General features: G+C 48.9%; 2 protein-coding genes across 3 annotated transcripts in view; both read left to right on the top strand.

The window, feature by feature from the left end:
• LOC139332074 (nucleus accumbens-associated protein 2-like) overlaps positions 1-6,266 on the top strand; it is a 10,812-nt gene extending 4,546 nt beyond the window's left edge. The window contains exons 2-8 of one of the 2 annotated variants that reach the window (XR_011602277.1): positions 1-171; positions 1,292-1,551; positions 2,736-2,912; positions 3,264-3,369; positions 4,813-4,910; positions 5,267-5,977; positions 6,148-6,266. The exon at positions 1-171 is cut by the window's left edge and continues 44 nt beyond it. Coding sequence is in view for 1 of the 2 variants with exons in the window: in XM_070963782.1 (XP_070819883.1) it covers positions 1-171; positions 1,292-1,551; positions 2,736-2,912; positions 3,264-3,369; positions 4,813-4,910; positions 5,267-5,904 (1,450 nt within the window). In the remaining variant the exon portion in view is untranslated. Of the gene's footprint in view, positions 172-1,291; positions 1,552-2,735; positions 2,913-3,263; positions 3,370-4,812; positions 4,911-5,266; positions 6,065-6,147 lie in introns of those variants that run through there. The other variant, XM_070963782.1, reaches the window with a different exon arrangement.
• Positions 6,267-8,018: 1,752 nt separating this feature from the next.
• brd3b (bromodomain containing 3b) lies at positions 8,019-24,130 on the top strand. Its single transcript, XM_070964305.1, has 12 exons — positions 8,019-8,142; positions 15,757-16,110; positions 16,889-17,000; positions 17,157-17,294; positions 17,484-17,631; positions 19,205-19,374; positions 19,653-20,048; positions 20,371-20,499; positions 21,910-22,092; positions 22,333-22,565; positions 22,650-22,948; positions 23,795-24,130. The coding sequence occupies exons 2-12, from the start codon at positions 16,019-16,021 to the stop codon at positions 23,911-23,913; spliced, it is 2,019 nt and encodes a 672-aa protein (XP_070820406.1). The 5' UTR covers positions 8,019-8,142; positions 15,757-16,018; the 3' UTR covers positions 23,914-24,130.
• The last annotated feature ends 1,772 nt before the right edge of the window (positions 24,131-25,902 follow it).

Here is a 25,902-nt window from a genome sequence, read left to right as displayed (position 1 = left end):
CCAGCAGCACAGCGCCCCCCAGCTGCAGGAGGCCAGTCCAGACCAGCCGGCCCTGAGCCCAGAGGAGCTTCTGTTGGCTGTCAGCAGGATCAAACAGGAGAGAACCGACACGCCTCCTGCTGAGGAGAACGGAGGAGGAGCAGCAGAAGGAGAAGGGAGAGAGGAGGCCAGGTGACAACAACCTGGAGTTCACTTTACATCCGTGTGATCATTTCAGGGCATCCTGGTGGTTCCCAAAGTTTTTGCCTTGTAACCCTTCTTCGGCAGCTGCATATGTCTCCCATTTTAACCAGTTTAATCAGTGACTGGTGTTTTCCTTGTTCAGATTGAAAACATTTTCAAATTCCTAAATAATCTAAATTCATTGAGTAGAAGAGCACAAACAAGAAGTAAGCCTGAAAAAATGTACATACCAGCGAGGACCTTGTAGCACGTCATCCGTCCTCTTATTCAACAGCAAATTAGAAAAACAATTTGACCAACAAAGATCAACATTGTGTCAGTGAACTCTGTGACTGTCCTTGTTAATAATCCATTCAGTGTCTGTATTGCTCAGACTTAACATACATGTTCAATGCACCTTCTGCATTGTTTACATCCATGTTTGCTCGCTGGTCCTCTTGTTCTGCCAGAGCATCGCCATGTTTCTTGGTGTGCTACCACATCCAAATGTAAACCAGTGGAAAAGTGCAAAGCCTTCATCAGGAATGTGAGTCACACCATTGCATGCTTGTGATTGTGCCAGAGATACAAACAACACAGGGACTCGCTCATTGCTCCTCCTCCTCTTTAGTGGTGCTAGTGCTCATAAATTCAACCAGGTACCAGAATCAAAAAACAGAGACCACATTCATGATGGAAAAACTACCTGAATAAAATGTGCGTAGATTAATTTGATTTAAAAAAAATCGTATCGAAAGAGACCTGAGGACAGTCAGACCAAGTCCAGATAGAATTGAGGATGATCTGACCTGGCCTGTAAATATAGCAGGTACAAACACAGACACCATGTCCATAAAGGTCAACCCAAATTTTTGACCATATGCACTGTTTGTGGACTCCTATCTGGCCATTTAGACACGGTTGGACAACGCTTAATACTAACAGGTTCATTTCAATCATACCAGCCTTTATCAAGTACCCATGATGATAAAGGAACAAAAATCTTTTCATCTCTTCCTTCTGGAAAAATAAATCATTTCTGCATCAAAAGCAAACAGCCAAAAATTCAGAACCCTGGTCATCATCTGTCTCTTCCTGGTCTAACCTGGCCTTGTTGTTCTGTCCTCAGAGTGGACATCGCTGGGGACCTCCAGTCGTCCCGGAGCAGTGCTTTGTGTTACCTGGGTACAGGTGGAGGTTTGGTTCCGGGGCTGCAGTCCTACCTGCTAGCAGGCGGGGGGCGATCCAGTCCAGGAGGCTCTAGCCTTCCCACAGACTCCCCTCCCTCTCACCCCCCTGCCGAGGAGGATCTGGAGGAGGATTACTATGGGAACACAGTCCACCCTGGACTCTACCAGCACATCTATGGGCATCCTGGAAACCCCTACAGTAAGTTACATAATGGTACACCCTGATCCCAGAACAGTTGGGACTCAAAGTATACATGTATGTGTATACTGTGTGTGTGTGTGTGTGTGTGTGTGTGTGTGTGTGTGTGTGTGTGTGTGTGTGTGTGTGTGTGTGTGTGTGTGTGTGTCTGTATATAAGTTGTAGCTGCCTGAAGTTAGACTTGGAGACTTGGACTAGTTAGAGATGTTCAGCCCTGCAAACTCAGTCCTGACACGTCCTGGGCTTCCAGAGAGTCTTGTCCCTGGAACAGGGGCTTCTGGGGATCAGGGTCTGAATTTAGATGCAGGCATGTTCCTGAATTCCTGAAATAGTTTTTGGGCAATTAGAAAGTACTACACTAGCCAAATGGTTCAGATGCATACCATGTAACTACGATGTCCTGGATGATCCCAGCCCGGGACCTTTGATGCATGTGGTACTCCTCTCTCCCTTCACTTCCTGACTGATTCTATTATCATCCGTCCAATAATGTCAAAAGAGAAATCAACATCCCGGAGCAGGAACTTTTCTGGGGGCCAGAAATGATGGCAAAGGAATGAACTTTAGTGGCTAGTTGCTCTGGTCAGAATGCAGGTAAGCCTCTGCACACTGGCAGCGTCTTAACATGCCAGCTGGTTGGGATACAGCACTTTCCTGCCAGGATCAGATGATTGGCCCCTGCACTCTGACCACACCTTCTGTTCACATGACACATCCAGCGTCAGCGTCACTGATGGAAATGATGGGTGCACTTTATGTCTCTAGACCTCAGTTAACACTTGGCAGTTCGGAATCATCACATGGAAATTTGATTAGATCTGCAAATGAGGCGTCATCCTGGTGGGCAAAGTCCGGCTTTACTACGCTCGAAGCACAGACATGAAATGGTCTGAACCATCTGAAAGCTAACAAAAGAATTTCTATTATACGTACCATGACATGTTTGAAGTGCTCATCATCAGTTCCTGAGTGAATAAAACGCGCTGAGACGCCACATAAAACCTTCACGTACTTCCATGGATGTTCTTAACCAGTGTATTTGTTGGAGGAAAACGATAGCATGATAGCAAATAAAATCTTTAATCTAAAATGTTTAACAGAACTGCACCTTAATTTGTTTTACATTTCTGTTGTCATGCCTCCTGCTTATGCTGACCCCTTATGTCCATTTTGTATTTTGCCAGTCCCGGAGAAGATGGAGATGCTCTCTCTGCCATTGGCTAACGAGCGTCGACCCTGTGTGTTGGTTGGTCGGGACAACATGGCGCTCCCTGCCAGTCTGATCAGTCAGATAGGGTATCGCTGCCACCCGTCACTCTACACTGAGGGAGACCCAGGAGAGAAGGTGGAGCTGGTGGCAGGTAGGACAACAGGACACCTGTCCAGCTGTGCAGAGTTTTGGACATGATGTGGAGCATTAAGTTTTGCACTCAAATAAAAAGGTGAAAAGTGAATATAGTGCACCAGATAGCTAATAGCGGTTTGGACACAGCTCCTGGCGTCCTTTAAGATGCTAATGTGTTGATTGTCATGGCAACGTGATTGTTATGAAGCTGAGAGCTGAGAGAGGCAGACAGCCTGACGAGATGAGTTTCATAAACCATTGTGTGTCCTGTGTTTGTGTGTGTGTGTGTGTGTGTGTGTGTGTGTGTGTGTGTGTGTGTGTGTGTGTGTGTGTGTGTGTGTGTGTGTGTGTATGTGTGCATGCTCAGGCTCAGGTGTGTTCATGACCCGAGGTCAGCTGATGAACTGTCACCTGTGTGCCGGAGTCAAACACAAGGTGCTCCTCAGGAGACTGCTGGCTACCTTCTTCGACAGGTGAGCTGTTAAACTCTGTTTTCATCTCTGTGAATCTACAAAGAGTGAGATCTGCAACCTGGTTAGCCTAGCATAGCATAAAGACCAGAAGCGGGGGGGGACACTAAAAAATGGACTCTTACCAAAGAAAGACAGGAGAGGACGGACTTGTTTAATTGAGTCAAGGAAACATAAATGAGGCTTTCCAGATTATTCACGGAGGATGACTTAAAGCTCAGCTCAGCTGGTATGTCGAGCTTTTAGCAGACAGCGTGAAACCGGCTGGCTAACATCTGCAAACGAGCTCTGATTAGCTTCTCACAGTGCACGCAATGTAACCGACTGTCGCTGGCAAGGCCACCAAAGAATCGGCTCCAAAGCCTTCATGTATCTTAAGTCCCTTGAGATTTCCACAATTTACAGCACTTTGATCACTTTTAACCATGATGAAGATGTCCTGGTCTAAGTCCGTCTCGTACAGTCTGACAATGTCAAACTGTCCAAGTTTTTGTGTACTCCATCCATCCATCCATTTTCTATGCCGCTTCTCCCTTTCGGGGTCGCGGGGGGGCCGGAGCCTATCTCGGCTGTCAACGGGCGGGAGGCGGGGTACACCCTGGACCGGTCGCCAGCCGATCGCGGGGTACAACCACACACCATTCACACTCACACTCACACCTACGGACAATTTAGAGTCACCAATCAGCCTAATGAGCATGTTTTTGGTCTGTGGGAGGAAGCCGGAGAGAAGCCACGCATGCACGGGAACAACATGCAAACTTCACACAGAAAGGCCCGCCTGGGGATCGAACCTGCGACCTTCTTGCTGTGAGGCACGCGCCCTACCTGCTGCGCCACCGTGCAGCGTTTTTGTGTACTCCAGAGCGATATTTTTGTGTGTACGCCTTTGAAGTTGTGCAGCTCTGAAAGGTTTAAATCTAATACCCACGTTTGCATACGCCTGAGTCTGATGAATAAATACATTTAGAATATAAATTATGTAATAATCAGTTTTTTATACCTTTTACCTGTCACAAAGATAAGTTTGTTTGGTTTGTAGTTTGTAGGTTTGGTTCTCCGGGGGCTCATACAGGGTTTGGGTTGTGATTCTTGACCTTTAAGTAATTTGGCCACCGTTGTGATTGGCCTGTGGTAAATCAGTACGGAGTTATCTGATTGGGTGGCTAGTTTTAACCTCAGCCAATCAGTCAACAGATGCTTCAAAGCAGCAAACATTTTGAATATTTTCAAAATGAACCGAAAAGAGGCCGAGTATCACATCCAGACGGTCTGACAGACATCATGTGACATCAGGCTGCGTTAAATATTCCAGAACATTCAGGCGCTCAGCAGCTTCTCCATCCAGCTGCTGCTTTACATAACAGCTCTGTCTCATTGTCTCAGAGGGAGGGGGGTAATCTAAAGCTGGTATAGGTGCTGATTGGGTTGTTATGGTATCCATAGAAACACTCTGGCCAATAGCTGTGGGACAGGAATCCGCTCCTCCACCAATGATCCGAGCCGAAAGCCCCTGGACAACCGAGTGTTAAACACCGTCAAACGTAAGACACACACACACACACACACACACACACACACACACACACACACACACACACACACACACACACACACACACACACAAACACAAGCAGTGTGACTCATGGATTTATACTTTTTTACTGTATTTTAGAAATATTGAGACATTTCTCTCCTCTTCGTCCTCCTGCTCTTCCTCCTCCTACTCATTGTCTTCCTCCTCCTTTCATTCTTATTTCTACTTCTCCTCTATCTCATCCACCTACTCCTCCTCTGACACTTCTTCCCCCACGTCGACCTCCTCTTTTACCTTTACTTCCTCTTCCTTTCTCCTTTTCCTCCTCCTTTTCTCCCTCCTCTCCCTCCTCCTCCTCCTCAGTCTATTGTCAGAACTTTGCTCCAAACTTTAAGGAGAGTGAGATGAACGTCATCGCGGCCGACATGTGCACTAACGCCCGCAGGGTCCGTAAACGTTGGCTCCCCAAGATCCAGTCTCTCCTCCCCGACAGTCTCCCTGCCTCCTCGCACCCCCGCAAGGGCAAGAGGGGAGGGGGAGCTGGAGGATCAGGAGGAGGAGTTCAGGGAGGAGAAGCGGCAGCGCAGCCCAGTGGCAACCCGTTCGAGCTGGACCTGCGGCAGCTCAGCGCCTCCTACCTCGGCCTGGAGGCTCCGTTGTACACGGAACGACGCGAGAGAGAGGCGGCAGGGGAAAGGGAGAGGGAGAAGGAGGCCCCGGCCGCCCTCCTGCCTCACCTGCAGTTTGCTGGGTCTCGTGGGGGAGGGGGAGGTGGAGGCGGGGGGCAGGTGGAGGAGGGGCTGATGGTAGGTGAAGCGGATGGGGGAGGGAGGCTACAGACTGAACAACCCCCAGACCTCCCCCTCTCCCTGTCCTCCACCTCCTCCTCTTCCTCCTCCTCCTCACACCCCTCCCCCCAGCCTGCAGAGCCCGCCCCTCCTCACAGGGGATTGGCCGACACAGATGAGAGGGGGGCGGAGCCTCTGGAAGACAGCCAATAAGCTTTCTATCGCATCTGCCTACCTGTATGTAAATAACACAATAGCTACCTGTCCCCCCACCTGTCTGTCTGACCTAACTGTCTGTCTGTCCCCGCCTGTCTGTCTGACCTACCTGTCTGTCTGACCTAACTGTCTGTCTGTCCCCGCCTGTCTGTCTGACCTAACTGTCTGTCCCTGCCTGTCTGTCTGACCTGTCTGTCTCTCTGTCCCTGCCTGTCTGTCTGATCTACCTGTCTATCTGACCTAACTGTCTGTCTGTTCCTTACCTCATTACCTGTCCACCTGTCTACCTCTCTGCTCCCAGTCTGTCTACCTTTCTGTCTGACCTACCTCTGTCTGTCTGTCTGTCTGTCTGTCTGTCTGTCTGTCTGTCTGTCTGTCTGTCTGTCTACTCCTTTACCTGTCTGTCTGTCTGCTCGGCTCTGCTGCATGTTAACGGCCTTCTGCAGTCCAGCACACAGGCCCATAGCAACAGGACTGATGATGATGATGATGATGATGATGATGATGATGATGATGATGATGATATTCACTATGATAATGACAATAAAGCTTCTTGATAATCAGACTGTTTCTGTCATCTCTGTTTGATCTGAATGGAAACCTTTCACCAGCTCACCTGTCCTCTAGCGCCCCCCTCAGGACAAACCGCTGTTCAGACTGCAGCTGCCCTTTCTGTCACATGCAGTGTGCACCTTGAACTTTGACCTTCGTGCTCATGTGTACGTCCGTCGCCGTCCAGAGTGCGAAGTGAAGAAAAAATGTGCGGTGTGGATGGCAGCGAATGAGCTGTCATCTGTCATTGCTCTCTGCGTCATGTATTTTCAGTAGCGCAGAGGATTGTGGGTAAGAATAGTCAGAATGCAACCAGACGTGGTGGGACATCCTGGTATTTTTGGCGTGCTGCATGTGATATACCATGTATTGGAACTTACTAAATCTGTGTCTGGCAAACTGAATAGTATGGCAGCATGAGTATTGGAACGCAGCCCAAAACACAGTGAATAAACCATCAGGCTGCTTGTTTTTTGTCTGATTCTGTCTGTATGAACTCTGCAGCCTCTGGTGGACACGAGCAGAACTTAAGACTGTCAGAACTGGACTTGATGAGAGCGCCGACTCATCAGGACAAAAAGAAAGACACTCAGATAACCATCATTGTCCTCCTTTATTCGTGTCAGTGGGAGTAAATGGTTAAACAGAGCTTCAATAGAAATATGAAACAAATGAACAAAGAAAAGAATGAATGACTTTCAGCCTCGTGGAGAGAGAGAGAGAGAGAGAGAGAGAGAGAGACAGAGTGGAGAGAGGTGGAGAGGTTATATCTCCACACTGGCCTGGGAACGCCTCGGGATCCCCCAGTCAGAGCTGGTTAATGTGGCCCAGGAAAGGGAAGTTTGGGGTCCCTTGCAGAAGCTGTTGCCCCCGCGACCCGACCCTGGACAAGCGGTTGATAATGAGATGAGATGAGAGTTCAGCCTCGTTGAAAATGAGATCAGTGTGTTAAACCACAGACTCATGCTGTATGTTTATTGTATGTATTTTTAATATTCGTGTGTCTGCTGCTTGAAACACTGTGATGCTGCTGTCTGACCTGGCTGCCGTGAAAATGAGATTTTGTTATCTCAGTGGGACGTATGTGGTTTAACAACAACAATAACAACAACAATAACCATAATCATGATAATAAGATGCCCAATGAATAACTGACCCTCCAGTTTAACTGTGAATGTGTTTGTTGGTTCATATCATGCAGCTTCATCTGAGGTATCAATATAAATACAGAAAGATCAGTTATTGAAATCAATACACTCATCAGAAGCCTCACCTGGAGCGTAGAGCGGGCCTCAGGCTTTTTACTGCCGCTGTGCACACTGGGAAACGTAGTACGAGTGACGGCGCATTCTGAACCATATTAAGCACACCAGCCAATCACAGCGGCCCGGTCATCACTTCAGCCAGTCACTGCACTTCAAATGACCCACTGGCCAATCACAGCGTTCCACAGACCCCAGCAGCAAATCATAGCCCCGCAAACCCTTCACAGCCAATCATAGCGCCTCAGTCACCCAGCCAGCCAATCCGATCACAACAACATCTATGATGCTGCTCGCCACTGCGCCTGCGCACACGGTAGACAGCTGATAACTCATCTATTATGCTACTTCGCTAAATAAAAATCTTCCTGAAAACTGACCGGAGGCCGCCGCTGGACGCACAGGAGGACCGAAACTCAAAGTAAACACGTCTCTCTGTCCGGTAGCGGTGGGATTAGCGGGTAAACAAAGCGGAGGTTCACCCCGGAGCGTGCAGAATGTGTCGGTGTGTCGGAGCCTGGCTGGCCGCTCGGCGCCTTCAGACAAAGCTCAGCTAACAGGCTAACGGCTTATTAGCTAGCCAAACACCGAGCGGTAACATCTGCAAAGATTGGATTTGTAAGCGTATTAATCTGATCCATGTGCGTCTCATAAGCGAACAAATCTCGAGATATCCCCTTGAACACACTCTCCGATATCTCAAGAACCGCTATAAACAGTTTTAATGACATTTTACGTCTTCGGTAAGTAGCCTAGCTCGGTTAGCTAGCAGCCTAGCTCTTATTTTGCCTTGGCTTGCCCGCCATCTTTTTAAAGCAAGATAAATGGGATGTTTCGTTAGCCCGTAAAACATTCGCCCCAGAGCAGCTTGGTGAGTTAGCGCTGGGTTTCAGTTGCATTTTGGCAGTAAACGAGCAGCTCGGGGTGTCTCACTGTGGATCATGTCGCTGTTGACTGGATTTGTGTAGTTTGGTGGTCGCAGCGGTGCCTGTTAGCAGTTAGCTCGCTGAACCGCAGGAGCATGCAGGCATGCAGAGCGAGCAGCCGCCGGACTCCACATCTGTTGATCCCTGCAGGATCGGACTGTGATCCGGACTGTTTAGTGCAGGTTTAAGGTTATTTTGCTGTCTGACAGGCAGGAGGAGGCTCAGCTCTCTGATCCTGCTGCTGGACGGTGAGTTAAAGGCGGAACTGAGCTGTGTGTTCTCAACTCCGTCCAGTCTTCATGCGGTCCCGGTTCAAACGCTGGACTCTGCTGGACTCTGGAAGAGGGCAGGTTTTCGTGCATGGACATCAGTTTTTGGCGAATGAGTGATTTTTTTTAGTTGTTTGCTGGTGAACAAGAACAGAGAAGTTGCGAATTGCACCAGTAGAGCTGACAGAGTTTACCTGAGCACAGGTGGTTGATGTTTACAGGCTGAAATGAAGCTCAGTGATTTGATCATCAGGATTCTGCTCACACGATCTCAGTCTGCTTATCGATCACACACATTCACATAAATTCAACCATTTTAAGTCACACGTGGACCACCTGCACAGCAGTGATAAACTGTGAGGTTTGGGATGTCAGAGAGGGTGAACTGATCGATCGGTCACTGATCGACAGAAATCAACTGATTTGACGTCTGTCTGTTTTTAAGAATTAAAAATGGCAGAAGGTCACAGTTTCAGCTGCTTCCTTCGTGGGTTGTCGGACTGTTGGACTGAGACTGAAGCTGAGTTAATTATGAGCTTTATTATTTCTGCAGTAGATTAAACAATTGATCAATTAGTGGAGAAAATAATCAGCAGATGGATTAAAAACAGTGGTTTTATTGTGAATTCAGAGACAGCGTTCAGTCCAGGTCAGTTTCCATGTGTTCCATGGTTTTGACTGAAAATGATCATCACTAATTCTTGTTAACTACAAATATCTTTCATAAAAACTGCCGAAACTCTGTTTTAATTAATTAACTAGTTACAAATTAGTTTTTGTTAATTGATGAACTTCTTGCTTATTTTTGAAGCAAAAGACTCAAATAAACCCGTTCTGGAGGATTTGCTGCTTTTCTTTATTTATTTCTATGAACTGAATATCTTTAAATGATTAGTAAATAAATTGAGACAAAAATCAAAATGTTAATTGACAGTAAATTGATTAATTGATCGTTTCCTCGTGAGGTTGGACTCGAAAAATATTTAATCGTCTGTGAGGTCAAAGGTCACTGTGAAATAAAGCAGTGAATCGTCATCTTTAAAACATTGGAAACAGACAGAAGTTTGAGGAATGGTTTGAAGTGATTTCAAAGCAGCAAATCAAAGACGCTTCCACCTCGAATGAGGCGAGTTTTGGGAGAAACGTCTCAAACTGATTAGAGATGTCATGTTTTTTGGCCCCCGAGTCCGAGTCCTTTGATTTTGAGTATCTGCCGATACCGAGTCCCGATCCGATACTTCTATGAAACGAACTAAGAGCAAAGCATAAGATCCAGGATGTCCCTTATTTTTTAATTTTTTTTTTACCAATGGCTCTTATATTAACATATAACACTTATGCACAATTGTGCATGCATGCAGTGCAGTGTATTGTAAACTTCTATGAGGTAGCTTGAATTACAGTCTCAAGTCAGAACAGAACACAGAAATAAAATAAAAATTTTTTCACATTAGGAATAGTGCGCGAATGAATTTGCTTTCATTTCTGATAATGGACACCTCGAAGGGCATTATCCCGCTTATACCATGGTCACTTACGAAAGATAGAAATATGAAATCAATTATTAATACGTTAACGTTGTTCTTTACCGTTAAAATCGTAAGTTTTTCACAAGAAGCGGCTGAGTGGACTACTTAATATCTGTCATTGTGACGTGTTGCCAGGGTAACCGGCTCTGGCCACAGAACCTGCAGCTCGGTCGGCCGCAGCTGTTATCAGACCTGATCAGTGGAGGGAAGAGAGACGACTGCTTAACGTTATGTTACGATACAAAGCATCATTTCAGAGGGCGAGTGCGCCTCTCACCGCGTGTGTGTCCTCTACTGTCTTGCCGTTGTGATAAATAAACTGTGAAACAACGTATGTTAACGTATGTTCTGAGTTTCTGTTGCCACGGTTACCAACTAGCATTTGAGCCAGCGCAATAATTTAGAACGATCAGGCTATTTGACCGGAAATTTTTTCTAGGTCTCCACAACACTTTTTAATGGACACCCTGCGGCCAATCAGAATGGAGTATTCACCCAGACCATGGTATAAAGACTCAGTAGTCTAGTATTGAAACAAATAGCTGCTTAACTTAAAATAGGCATCAAAATATCAAATGCAAACAAATGAGCAAATAAAGTGACTGTTATCGTAGCCTAAGGCCAGCATCGTGCCTTTTGGAACTGCACTCCTACCTCGTATTCTCTGTGAGTGTACTGTAAACTGCAGTGCAGTGTGTTGAGGTGTCGTATCAAGTTTGTGGTGTTAAAAGCAGCTTTGTCCTTCCCGCCTCTCGAGATCCCGAGCTTCAAAACAAACTGCTGCGTGCTGCGCATGCGCCGTTCAGTGGCGTCTGTCACAGACACAGACCGGCCTGTAAACGTTGGTGGTTAATAAATACTATTTCATTCTCATTTATTTTTAATCATTAGCCCATATTTTGTAAATGTGATTAAATAAATATACATATGTATATATATTATTTATCTGATACCTGATCGGGACATGACGTCTGATCCGATCGAGTCTGCAGTAACGCGATCGGCCCCGATTTCCGATCAGGTGATCGGATCGGGACTACCCTAAAACTGATCATTGTTATTGAAAATCGTGTAATGCTTGAAGCAAAGTGAGGAAGTCCTTCAATTAGAAATGATCAGGTGAGTGTGACAGCTTGTTGACGTCCTGTGGAGGTTTTGGTGTGTTGGGTGAGTCCTGATGTGGTCTGGACGGATCAGCGACCTAGCCAGTTCTCCAGAGGTCACCACAGACCAGTTCAGACCTGAGGTTTGGACCTGATTTGGGGTTCTTGGTTCCTCAGAGCTGGATCAGTTCCTGGTGTCCTCACAGCCTGGAAATCAGCGTTGCTTGTTTTGGTAGTTTGTTAAACGGACGAAGAGCTCGCCATGAATTGATCTCTGCCAGCTGCCTGTAAACATGGCGGCTGAACACTCACGACAGGCTGGACGTCAGCGCCGACACAGAGGGGGAAATTTTAGTAAGATGGGTATAAAGCGTCCGTCAGTGTCTCTAAAAACAACCACGAGCAGTTCTGAAACAGACATTAACGCTGCGTAGGACGCCGTCCAAACCTCAACGACAAATTCAAACATTTTCTGTTTTTGACAAGAGCGTGAAAGATACACAACATCCAGATAACGATAAAGATAAAAACTGGACAACAAGTATTTGAAAATTATCATGTACAGAACTACTAAAGAGTTGTTCTCTGAGACCTGGTCCTGATCCACAGTGAGTCTGGAGACACCCCGATTCCCCTCGGCTGGGTCCATAAACTCTGTCCTCTCGCTGGGTTTTGTTTGTGCAGTGTTTCTTGATTTGAAGCTCACGTGAGCGTTGTGGTGCCCGGGACACGATGTCCACCTCCACCTGGGAACGATGGGTCCTTGATGGAGCTGCTGCAGCACAGACTGGTGTCTGTCCTGACCGTCAGTGATGTGGTGCTGAGGTCGTTGTCCACCCTCGTGTTGGAGAATAGATTCTGATGTGGAGATGCAGAATGAAAACATGAAGCCATGTTTGTTACGCTTCAGTCAGACCCTGAATGGTCTTTATGATTTTAGACATTTATATGAGATAAGAGCAAAATTTGTATCCTTCATTGCACTTGTATAAACATGCAGCCCCCCCCCCCCCCCCCCCCCATCAAGAAGTGCATTTTTCACAGTAAATTAGAAACTATTGAAAATCGAGTCATGAGGATTTTAATGACCAACGCCATCGACTCGAGTATTAGGAGGCGCTGCCTCCCTGTATGAATATGGCGGCCATTTTGGGAATTGAAGTTTGAGGTACGGACTCTCTGCAGCAGGGTGTGACACACACACACACACACACACACACACACACACACACACACACACACACACACACACACACACACACACACACACACACACACACACACACACACACACACACACACACACACAGCCCTAAGGTGAGGTGAAGCCAGCTGCCTTCAGAATTTGTCCAGAATGCACCTGTGCAGGTTAGCTGCTGCAGAAGTTTCACATAAAGTTTAGAAGCTGGTAACATGAAAATATTGAAGTGGTGAAAGGAAAGCTTCTGGCTGGTGTGCCAGGAAGTGGACAAAGGGTCAAATCCCACCAATGTAGTTTTAATGTCGCAGTATCAGCATGTCACTAACGTTTGTGGAAAATGAATTTGAGCTCTCTGTGGGCTGAATGGGAGGCTTCGGTGGGCTGGGTTGGACCCAGATTGACTTGTGGCGTAGAAGAAGGTCTTGAGGAGTGTCCTCAGCAGCTCCAGTCTGCTCCGGCCTGTCTTATCTGGTGCATTTGTATTGTCAGTCCAGGTGAATCCTGTACCTGTAGGATTCCGTCCTGTCGCTGTCGTTCCCTGAAGAAAAGGTCGAGCAGGACGGACAAACCAGAAGAAGAAAAACTGGTGGTGCTGACAAGCTGAGAGGGAACAGGTTGAAGTCTCTTTGGCCGATGGCGGCCACGTGTTTTAAAATCATTCATTGGGAGCTGTTACAGCTCGGTCTGAGTCTGGTGAAGGCACTGGCAGCAGAGGGAGTAGCCCAGTATTCCCAGTGACACCAGTTGACACCAGCTTGGAGAAGATCAGCAAGGTCTGGCTTTGTCCTGCTGGACTTTTGGAGTGCCAGTGACCTTTTGTTCAAATGTGTCTTCATGAAGTTCGTCAGTGTCACTGGTTGTAAACATACAGTGTGATTGGATGGAGGCTACCATGTGATCGGATACAGCGCCTCGTCATTGATGGTCTTCTACCACGCTGGTTTTACTGGTTTCACCTTTTTCAACCAGCTGTTTGTTGAACAGCCGTGAGTGACGATGACCTGAGCTCCAAACAAACAGCATGGAGTTAAAGACGACACCTTTCCTCAATACTTAAAGCAAGGTTATGTCTTTATTTCCATCTTCCACAGGTTCAGAGCGCCATAGATGGAGGAAGCCGTTTCCTGTCCAGCTGAGAGTCTTTCACGTCTTCTTTTGGGGATTTTCTCATTCTTCTTTCAAACAGCTTCGAGTTCTGTGAGTTTCTTGGCTCATCTTTCCTGTTCCGCTCTTTGGAGGTCAGTCCAAAGACTGTAGACCAGGTTTGGTTCAGGGACTGTGAGGTCAGTCCACAGACTGTGGACCAGGTTTGGTTCAGGGGCTGTGAGGTCAGTCCACAGACTGTAGACCAGGTTTGGTTCAGGGACTGTGAGGTCAGTCCAAAGACTGTGGACCAGGTTTGGTTCAGGGGCTATGAGGTCAGTCCACAGACTGTAGACCAGGTTTGGTTCAGGGACTGTGAGGTCAGTCCAAAGACTGTGGACCAGGGTTGGTTCAGGGGCTGTGAGGTCAGTCCACAGACTGTAGACCAGGTTTGGTTCAGGGACTGTGAGGTCAGTCCAAAGACTGTGGACCAGGGTTGGTTCAGGGACTGTGAGGTCAGTCCAAAGACTGTGGACCAGGGTTGGTTCAGGGACTGTGAGGTCAGTCCAAAGACTGTAGACCAGGTTTGGTTTGGGGGCTGTGAGGTCAGTCCATAGACTGTGGACCAGGGTTGGTTCAGGGACTGTGAGGTCAGTCCATAGACTGTGGACCAGGGTTGGTTCAGGGACTGTGAGGGCTGCGGCAGAACCTTCAGCCTGGCCCTCTTGTGGTGGCTCATTGTGGATTTTGAGGTGTGTCTGGGACCAGTATTCTGTTTTAGAAGTCTTCTTCTCTTCACCTGCAGCTTCTTTACAGACGCTGTGATGCTTGATTGCAGAATTTGTTGGTATTTAATTGAATCCATTCTTTTTTTTTTGACCTCTGAAATGTCCCCTGTCCACCGTCCAACACAAGCCCAACGCTCACTGTTGTCGTTGTGAAGTTCTGCACCTTCTCCTCCAAACAGAACTTTGCTCATTGTGTCCACAGAGCTCAGTTTGAACTGCGTCAGTCCTCAGGACTTGTTCCCATAATGCATCAGACCTGCTTGGACGTTCCTTTGCAAACGTCTGACGCTGAGTTTTGTGGTGAGGATGCAGGAAAGGTTTGTTGCAGTGAGATAAAGAAAAGCATATGTAGTGAACAGATGTGTGGGTGCTTGATGGTTAGCACAACTGAAGCCTGAGTGGAGCCTCGCAGAAAGAAAAGGCCGCGGTTTTATTTGATAGATTGAAAACAGCTGTGAAGGTCCAACGAAGACGAGTGGAAGGCTTCGCTGGAGGTCACAGCCTTCTTCCATCGATGGCGGCGGTCGTGTGTGGCCTCCTCTGCTGTTTGCTAAGTGCACAGGAGGAATGTGATTCTCATTTGTAATCTCTGCGTAAATAACATGTTCCAGTGGTTAAAACAGGCCAGAAAAACAATCATGAAAAGTAACTAACGGTTATTTTGAGTATTGGTTAATGTGCCAATTAGGAAAGTCAGAGGTGTCCAAACCAAACAAAGAGACAACAAGAAGACATCAAGTGCCAGAAGACGAGTTGTCAGTTAATCGGTTAGCAAAGTAGCAGCTGTTGAATTTCCTCAGTTGGCTTATGGACAGACTGTTTCAGCTTTAGTTTAGATATTTTTCAGCTTTTGTCTTTTGTTTTTTAAGCACGTGCACACACAATGTAGAGCTGCTGCGATCTACACTGTGCACGTTTGTAGACCTGATCCATCGATCCATTAATCCATGACCTGCAGCTGAAACTGAAGCTTTTACAGTCTGAGAGCTGAAATGTTGGAAAAGATGATTTTTCCCGTCACTGGGAGCTAATGATGCTAATGGTGCTAACTATGTTAACGATGCTAACGGTGCTAACGATGTTAACAGTGCTAACTATGTTAACGGTGCTAACGGTGCGTCTCCTCTCTCTCTCAGGTCGTGCGATGGGAGTTTGTCTCCTCAGGAGAAACATCGAGCTGAAGAATCGACACCAACAACACCTGAACTGAGCACACACAAACACACACCCGTGTGCCCTCACACACACACACACACACACACACACACACACACACACACACACACACACACACACACACACACACACACACCCTCAGACCACAGAGGGAGTTGTTTTTTCACCTTCAGGTCAGACACTGCCGTCCCACGGTGCATTGCTGCGTCACCGTCGTCCACCATGTCGGACGCCCCCGAGGCTGCGCCCCCCAGCCCCCCTACCCTCACCAACCCGCCTCCGCCTGAGGTCACCAATCCCACCAAACCTGGCAGGTAGGAACCATTTCAGCACGCCTGAAGCTGACACCACGGGGGGGGGGGTACTTTTTTACTTGGCTGCCATCGTGTGTGCAGACCCGATGCTGCACTGTGAACGTCCAGCAGTGGGTCACAGTGAAGGGGGGGCGAGTATGTTGTGATGGACCCAGACGAACTCCGCTGACTTCAAATCGTATGTTTAGGTGTTAAAGTTCGGTCTGCAGGTAAAAGTTCAGCTCCCTGTTTGTGTTCATGTAATTCATAAGGGAAAGGGGATTTGGGTTAGAAACGAATAATAATTCTGAATACAGTCCAATGATGGAGCGACGATTAAAACGGTATAAAACGACAACAGTGAGAGGACATCGACACATCACATAGACTGTCAGACGTCCACAGACGGGGCAGATTCCTGTGTGGTGTGGTCTCTGTCCACCATCATCACTGACAGTGTTCTGCAGATCAGCCTCACACAGACCGTCCTCATGACACAAGCTGGGCACGTTGTGATTGGACGCCTTACTTTAAGCTCCGTGTCATGCTGTGATTATGACTATTGATTACACACGGACCTGTCAATGAACAGCTAACAGTACGATAGACTCCGCCTTTAAATCACACCCCAGACGAGGCACAACATCAACCCAAACGACATGTACTCTGCACAATAAATGAAAAGAACACATGAGGAACTGGATTTGAGCGGTGAGACCGGGGACGAGTTGAGACAGACATCTGCAGACACGCGTCCTCCTGCAGCTCTCTGATATGCTCATGTGTTTGTGTCCATCAGAAAGACCAACCAGCTGCAGTACATGCAGAACGTGGTGGTGAAGACTCTGTGGAAACATCAGTTCGCTTGGCCTTTCTACCAGCCGGTTGACGCCATCAAGCTCTGTCTGGCGGTAAGTCGCTGCACCGACTGTCGTAGGAGAAACCGTTCCACGCCGTTTCTCACATTTCTGTTTTGTACACGGCGAACGATGGAGGTCTGAAGTGTTAATGAGTGAGCGTTAGAGCTAAGCTAAGCTACGCTAAGCTAACCACGTCCATGCTTCCAGGACTACCACAAGGTGATCAAGAACCCGATGGACATGGGAACCATCAAGAAACGTCTGGAGAACAATTATTACTGGAGCGCCAGTGAGGCCATGCAGGACTTCAACACCATGTTCACCAACTGTTACATCTACAACAAGGTACGAACACACCTGACTGCACTTACAGGTGCAGTCAGGAATACTTGACTAATACTGTTCACCTGCAGCCTCAGGTGTGCTCTGCTGCGGTCAGCGCAGGTGCTCAAGTCTCAGTATCACACTGAGGACTGTGGAAGGAGGACAGCAGTGTGTGAAGTCTCAGACAGCGTCTGTGTTTGTGTCCTTCAGCCCACAGACGACATCGTCTTGATGGCTCAAGCTTTAGAGAAAATCTTCCTGCAGAAAGTCGCTCAGATGCCTCAAGAAGAAGTCGCTCTGCTGCCTCCAGCTCCCAAAGGCAAGAACAAGAGCAAACAGCCTGCTGCTGCGACTACAGGTACGCCACTGCTACTGCTACTGCTACAGGTACAGGTACAGGTACAGGTACAGGTACAGGTACAGGTACAGGTACGCCACTGCTACTGCTACTGCTACTGCTACTGTTACTGTTACTGGTACAGGTACAGGTACAGGTACGCCACTGCTACTGCTACTGCTACAGGTACAGGTACGCCACTGCTACTGCTACAGCTACAGGTACAGGTACAGGTACAGGTACGCCACTGCTACTGCTACAGGTACAGGTACGCCACTGCAGTACTGCTACTGCTACAGGTACAGGTACAGGTACGCCACTGCTACTGCTACAGCTACAGGTACAGGTACAGGTACAGGTACGCCACTGCTACAGCTACAGGTACGCCACTGCAGTACTGCTACTGCTACTGCTACTGCTACTGCTACAGCTACAGCTACAGGTACGCCACTGCAGTACTGCTACTGCTACTGCTACAGGTACGCCACTGCAGTACTGCTACTGCTACAGCTACAGGTACGCCACTGCAGTACTGCTACTGCTACTGCTACAGGTATGCCACTGCAGTACTGCTACTGCTACTGCAACTGCTACTGCTACAGCTACAGGTACGCCACTGCAGTGCTGCCACTGCTACTGCTACAGGTACAGGTACGCCACTGCAGTACTGCCACTGCTACTGCTACTGTTACTGCTACAGGTACGCCACTGCAGTACTGCCACTGCTACTGCTACTGCTACTGCTACTGCTACAGCTACAGGTACAGGTACGCCACTGCAGTACTGCTACTGCTACTGCTACAGGTACTGGTACAGGTACACCACTGCAGTACTGCTACTGCTACTGCTACAGGTACGCCACTGCAGTACTGCTACTGCTATTGGTACACCACTGCAGTACTGCTACTGCTACAGGTACGCCACTGCAGTACTGCTACCGCTACAGCTACAGCTACAGCTACAGGTACGCCACTGCAGTACTACTACTGCTACTGCTACAGGTACACCACTGCAGTACTGCTACTGCTACTGCTACTGCTACAGCTACAGGTACAGGTACAGGTACAGGTACGCCACTGCAGTACTGCTACTGCTACTGCTACAGGTATGCCACTGCAGTACTGCTACTGCTACAGATACGACACTGCTACTGGTACAGGTACGCCATTGCAGTACTGCTACTGCTACAGCTACAGGTACGCCACTGCAGTACTGCTGCTGCTACTGCTACAGCTACAGGTATGCCACTGCAGTACTGCTGCTGCTACTGCTACTGCTACAGGTATGCCACTGCAGTACTGCTACTGCTACAGGTATTCCACTGCAGTGCTGCTGCTACTGCTGCAGGCACGCCACTGCAGTACTATTACTACTCCTACTAAGTACTGGAGTACCTCACATACATTCCTGTACTCAAACATGGTGTACAGTGTGTGGTGTTAGAGGTGCAGTCAGTGACGTTTTACTGTCGCTTCACACATCAGATGACTGAGGTGAAAATCAGGTGTTTCATATATGTATTAACTGACTGTGTTGTACTGCAGCAGTACTACATTCCAGTACTGATAGTACTCTCTGTGTGTCTCTGTCTTAGTGAGTCAGCAGGCAGAGTCTTCGGCCTCCCCTCCACCTTCCTATCCCTCGCCCTCGCCCTCTCAGACACCTGTCATATCCACCACGCCCACACCTGTTCAGACCACGCCCCCGGTCTCTGCATCACAGCCGCCGGCTGCCATGATGCCGTCTGCACAGCCTGTTGTCAAGGTAACAGCATCACATGATCCGAAATATGAGACTTTTTGTCTGTCTATCTGTCTCTCCACTAGTCTGTCTGTCTGCCCGTCTGTCTCTCTTCCTGCTCGTCTCTTCTTACCTGTCTCTCTACCTGTCTGTCCCTTTTAACACATTTCTCTAAAACTGTGTCTGCACCTGTCTCTCTCTCTCTCTCTCTCTCCAATCGTGTGCTTCTGTTTCCCTGTCTGTCATCATACCTGTCTGTCTGTCTGTCTGTCTGTCATCACACCTGTCTGTCTCTCCAACAGAAGAAAGGTGTGAAGAGGAAAGCCGACACCACCACTCCCACCACGTCGGCCATTTCCGCCGGTCGGGCCGACTCTCCGTCAGCTCAGGACACCAAACCGGCCAAACTAGGCTCGTCCCGTCGCGAGGCCGCCGCCCGCCCAGCCAAGACCCGTAGGGAGACGGGTGAGGAGGTGGCAGGGGGTGACGTGGGAGCCGGCGGAGGGGGAGCAGGGGGGAGGAAGGGCGGTAAGCTGGGCGAGCAGATGAAACATTGCGACGCCATCCTGAAGGACATGCTCTCTAAGAAGCACGCAGCCTACGCCTGGCCCTTCTACAAGCCGGTGGACGCCGAGGCACTGGAGCTGCACGACTACCACGACATCATCAAACACCCCATGGACCTCAGCACCGTCCGGGTAATACACGCATGACATCGTCTTGCACTAAACACTCTGCCATGACATCACAACACACCACAAAGCTGTCAGGAGATGACAGCCCCGCAGTCCGTCAGGGCGTCAGATTTAGACTCAGGAGAGGAGCTGTGAGGTTACAGCTCAGCCGATGGCCTTTGAACTGCGACACGGTTCCCGTGGCCTCCTCAGGCAGACGCTCAATAAAAACGTCCTCAGTACAACTCGTCCTGCGTCCACCTTCTGTGTGACTCTACCATCTGCAGGTTGTAGATTTGTTGTGACTCTGCTCTCCATGTGTCGTGTCTCTGCTCTGTCCCCACAGAAAAAGATGGACAAAGGAGAATACAGTGACCCTCAGAGCTTTGCCACTGATGTCAGGTTAATGTTCTCCAACTGTTACAAGTACAATCCTCCAGACCACGAGGTGGTGGCCATGGCCCGCAAGCTGCAGGTACCTCCACCCCCACAGCCTCCATGACCTCACTGATCCTCCACCTCACTGATCCGCCACCTCACTGATCCTCCACCTCACTGATCATCCATCCTCCTCATTGATCATCCACCTCATTGATCCTCCTCCTCACTGATCATCCTCCTCACTGATCATCCTCCTCATTGATCCTCCACCTCATTGATCATCCATCCTCCTCATTGATCATCCACCTCACTGATCATCCTCCTCATTGATCCTCCACCTCATTGATCATCCATCCTCCTCATTGATCCTCCACCTCACTGATCATCCACCTCACTGATCCTCCACCTCATTGATCATCCACCTCACTGATCCTCCACCTCATTGATCATCCATCCTCCTCATTGATCATCCTCCTCACTGATCATCCACCTCACTGATCCTCCACCTCACTGATCATCCTCCTCACTGATCCTCCAACTCATTGATCATCCTCCTCATTGATCATCCTCCTCATTGATCATCCTCCTCACTGATCATCCACCTCACTGATCCTCCACCTCACTGATCATCCACCTCACTGATCCTCCACCTCACTGATCATCCTCCTCACTGATCCTCCAACTCATTGATCATCCATCCTCCTCATTGATCATCCACCTCACTGATCATCCTCCTCATTGATCCTCCACCTCATTGCTCATCCATCCTCCTCATTGATCCTCCACCTCACTGATCATCCACCTCACTGATCCTCCACCTCATTGATCATCCTCCTCATTGATCCTCCACCTCATTGTTCATCCATCCTCCTCATTGATCCTCCACCTCACTGATCATCCACCTCACTGATCCTCCAACTCATTGATCATCCATCCTCCTCACTGATCCTCCACCTCACTGATCCTCCACCTCATTGATCATCCATCCTCCTCATTGATCATCCTCCTCATTGATCATCCACCTCACTGATCATCCTCCTCATTGATCCTCCACCTCATTGTTCATCCATCCTCCTCATTGATCATCCACCTCACTGATCCTCCAACTCATTGATCATCCATCCTCCTCACTGATCATCCACCTCACTGATCCTCCACCTCATTGATCATCCTCCTCACTGATCATCCACCTCACTGATCCTCCACCTCATTGATCATCCATCCTCCTCATTGATCATCCTCCTCATTGATCATCCTCCTCATTGATCATCCTCCTCATTGATCATCCACCTCATTGATCATCCATCCTCCTCATTGATCATCCTCCTCATTGATCATCCATCCTCCTCATTGATCATCCTCCTCACTGATCATCCTCCTCACTGATCCTCCACCTCATTGATCATCCACCTCACTGATCATCCTCCTCATTGATCCTCCACCTCATTGATCATCCATCCTCCTCATTGATCATCCTCCTCACTGATCATCTCTCTGTCGTCAGGATGTGTTCGAGATGCGTTTCGCTAAGATCCCAGATGAGGGCCTGGAGGCATCTGTCCCATCTACAACGCCATTGGTCAGTAAAAGCACCGCCTCCTCTGACAGCAGCAACAACTCCTCCTCCGACGAATCCTCCGACTCAGAGGAGGAGCGAGCCACGCGATTGGCTGAGCTACAGGAGCAGGTTGGTGCTGCCGACCAATCACAGGTCAAGAACATCCTGGTTTTCTTCTTTAATATCATTGTCCATTTAATGAAAGATTGTAGTTTCTATTAAAGGGTTATTTTGCTATAACAATGACTGATTTTACATATTAATGTGATAATGTGATAGATACCGATTGCTGCAATAATTGACCAGTTGAAGGCCTTCCCAAATATTGATTAGAAGTCACAGGTATTGATAATTAGTATATTCCACCAGTTGAAGGCGGTGCACGAGCAGCTGGCCGTCCTGTCCCAGGCTCCAGTCAGCAAGCCAAAGAAGAAGAAAGAGAAGAAAGACAAGGAGAAGAAGAAAGACAAGGACAAAGACAAAGGGAACAAGGGCAAGATGGAGGAAGAGAAGAAGCCCAAGGCCGCTGCTCAGCAGCCTAAACCAGCCAATCAGAAGAAAGCACCAGCCAGGAAAGCCAACAGCACGGTGCCTGCCACGAGGTACAGTTCAGTCGATCCGTTCCTTTTCTTCTTTTCAAAGACTGAGAGAGTCTGACCAATCAGAGTCCTCCTCTGTGTTCCCAGGCAACCTAAGAAAGGCAGCAAGGCATCAGGAGGCGGCTCGGCCAACGGAGACGATGGCGAGGAGTCATCCCTGCCGATGTCGTACGACGAGAAGCGCCAGTTGAGTCTGGATATAAATCGGCTGCCGGGGGAGAAGCTGGGCCGCGTCGTCCACATCATCCAGTCCAGAGAGCCGTCGCTGAGGGACTCCAACCCCGACGAGATCGAGATCGACTTTGAGACCCTCAAACCCTCCACGCTCCGAGAGCTGGAGCGCTACGTCAAGTCCTGTCTGCAGAAGAAGCAGCGGAAGCTACTGCGTAAGTATTGTGTACTAATGTACTACTGCTGTGTACACTGTGCCACTGGTGGACTGAGTGTCAAAGTACTACTACAGTACTGTTACACACAAGCTGGATGGTGAACACGTCCTCTGTGGAAACCTGCGAGGACGCACGGACACTTTCAAAAAGCACGCCAACGATAGAGGAAATGAAATACAGAGAAGAAGAAAAGAGGACCAAGCACCTCCACGCTGTGATGTCATCAACACGTTACTCGCTCGCTGTGCAGCAGTACAGACACGGTGTGTGTGTGTGTGTGAGTGTGTGTGAGTGTGTGTGTGTGTGTGTGTGTGTGTGTGTGTGTGTGTGTGTGTGCGCGTGTGTGCGTGTGTGTGTGTGTGTGTGTGCGTGCGTGCGTGCGTGCGTGCGTGCGTGCATGCATGCGTGCACGCACGCGCTTGCCGTGTATCAGTGCACACACTGTGTGTGATGGTGTGTACGTGCAGCTTCAGGGTTCGCTCCTGCGGCAGAGACGGTGATGTCATGTCTCTGCTGGTGGACACAGTCATAGGATGCTGATTGGTCCAAACCACTGGGATTGGCCACAAACGTGTAACTTGAAGTCTGAGACGGCTGAGACGGATTCTCTGCTGGTGATCTGGTGATCCAGCTGTTGCGTCATAGCACATGCTGCTAACAGCTGGCAGGCCGGTGTGGTGCTGTGTGACATCACTGACTCTGGACCTGTTTATTAACACCTCTCTCTCTCTCTCTCTCTCTCTCTCTCTCTCTCTCTCTCTCTCTCTCTCTCTCTTTCTCTCTCTCTCTCTCTCTCTCTCCCTCTCTCTCTCTCTCTCTCTCCCTCTCTCTCTCTCTCTCCAGAGAAGGCAGCAGGAGGTGGGGCCTCAGGAGGCGGGGCTAGTCGTTTGAGTGGCAGCTCCTCGTCCTCCTCCGATGACAGCTCCTCAACAGGAACCTCCTCTTCCTCCGACACAGACTGAACACACACACACCCACACACACACACACACACACACACACACACACGTTACTGAACACACACACACAGAGGTTTATCCAGAGTACACACAGGAACACTCAGTTTACACACATGCAGTTAGAGACGAACACACACATCCATGTAAACTTCCATCCTGAACAAACACCCACACAAAGACAGAGACACACACACACACATACATATATATGTATACTCATGCACACTGTGCGCGCACACACACACACACACACACACACACACACACACACACACACACACACACACACACACCCAGACTCGGAGACTGTATGTAAATAGGCTGACCTGTTTTTTAGCTCCTAGTGTCTTTTTTTTTTTCCTGGAGGAATGCAAACAGAGAAGAAGAAGAAAACAACAACTTCCCAGCGAGAGAAGAAGAGGAGTGGAGGGAGAGACAGGCAGCCTGTCTGTCTGTCTGTCTGTGGCTCGGATCGGTCTTCTCTGAACACTCAAGTACTGCTGCTGTGGAGGCTTCCTTCTTCTTCTTCTTCTTCCTCCTCCTCCTCCTCTTCCTCCTCCTCTTGGATGGCCGGCTGTGACCCCTGACCTCTGAAAACATTCCAGAAGCAACCATACTGCATCATGGGAGAGAAGGAGAGGGTGATCTCAGTGGGTTTTACTCCCATCAAGCTTTGACAAGTTGGAATTGAAGTGGGTCGTCCTCAAAGACTGTCCTCAGAGTCGTCCTCTCGAAGGCGCGACGTCTCTGAGACGACGTCCAGAGCATCACAGGCCCCGGAGGTTCTTTCCAGACGGCATCGTCCTCAGCGGACTGCAGACGATCCAGTTCAGATGAATTATGGTCATACAGGTGCAGACGCTCCGTCAGTCCGCTGATGGACACTCGGTCTTGCTGCAGAGAGAAAACTCGCTCTGGCTTCGCGTCGTCCTCTCGTCCTGTCTTCATTTAGTGGTGCAGTGAGTTTTGAAAGATGTCAGGAAATGATCCACAGTCCAGCATCTGTCCTACACACCTAAGCTTGTCTTTAAAATCATGACATGGTCTTGTGGTGGACTGGGACTGATCTGGTCCACACCTGCCCATCAGCTGCCTCACCTGTGCTCGTCACTGGGACGTGCTGGGCTGGACAGTGCAGATATGAGTAGACATGCAGCACGCCTGTCCCAGCTTCTAGTAACGCTGCTGATTGGCTGGCTAACGTGACATGTCGCAGTGACACGCAGAACTAACAGTCGGCAGACCCGATGGTGCTTACAGGTGGACAGGTGAAAGGAAAGCACACCTGAGCTGCTGTTCAGCACAGAGGAAGTGAGAGGTGTCCCTCTGCCAGTGTGTCCAGACGTGTTGGAGGAGACAGACTGCAGGCTGTGATGCTGCTCTCTGTTTTTAATGTTGCTTTTGACCCTTATTTATATTTTTATGTCGTCACTTTGTTCATTTTAGTCCGGTTCAGGTGTGCCGAGTGAGAACAGGTCGTTGAGCTGCTATAGGTCTCTGAACCTGAACCGCTTCCTCCTGTGTCTTTTCCTTTTGTCCATTACTGAAACGTCTCGTTCAGGAGCCGCTGTGGAGGTGAAGGGACGTAGTCTCTGAGTGATGCCCAGCCGAGGCTGAGGCTGGAGGCGTCGTCACGGTTACCGTTCTGAAGAGAAATGGGATGCTGAGACGGAAGTCCAGCAGGTGGATTTTCTCTCTGCAGCAGGGTTCAGGTCTACAGGCGCTCTGGATCCAGACCTGTTCAGTGAAACCCTCTGAGACCAGACCTGTCCTCTGCTGGTCCCGCAGCTCAAACCCACAACCCACCGCGTGTCCCCGGGGTCAGCAGCAGGGGGTCACGGGGCTCAGACCTGACCCCCCCGACAGTGCCGGCTCTGTCCGCAGAGAGCGAGACGGACGTCTGTTTATTAACACTACATTTCTTTATTTTCTGTTGTCTGATTTCAGGTTGTGTGCTAAACTTGTGTCTTATAAGGTTCTCGATATGAAACT

Source organism: Chaetodon trifascialis, chromosome 6 (genome assembly GCF_039877785.1).
Source record: "Chaetodon trifascialis isolate fChaTrf1 chromosome 6, fChaTrf1.hap1, whole genome shotgun sequence".
NCBI lineage: Eukaryota > Metazoa > Chordata > Actinopteri > Chaetodontiformes > Chaetodontidae > Chaetodon > Chaetodon trifascialis.
Note: the sequence above shows the minus strand (reverse complement) of the source record. Positions and strands in the feature narration are given on the sequence as shown.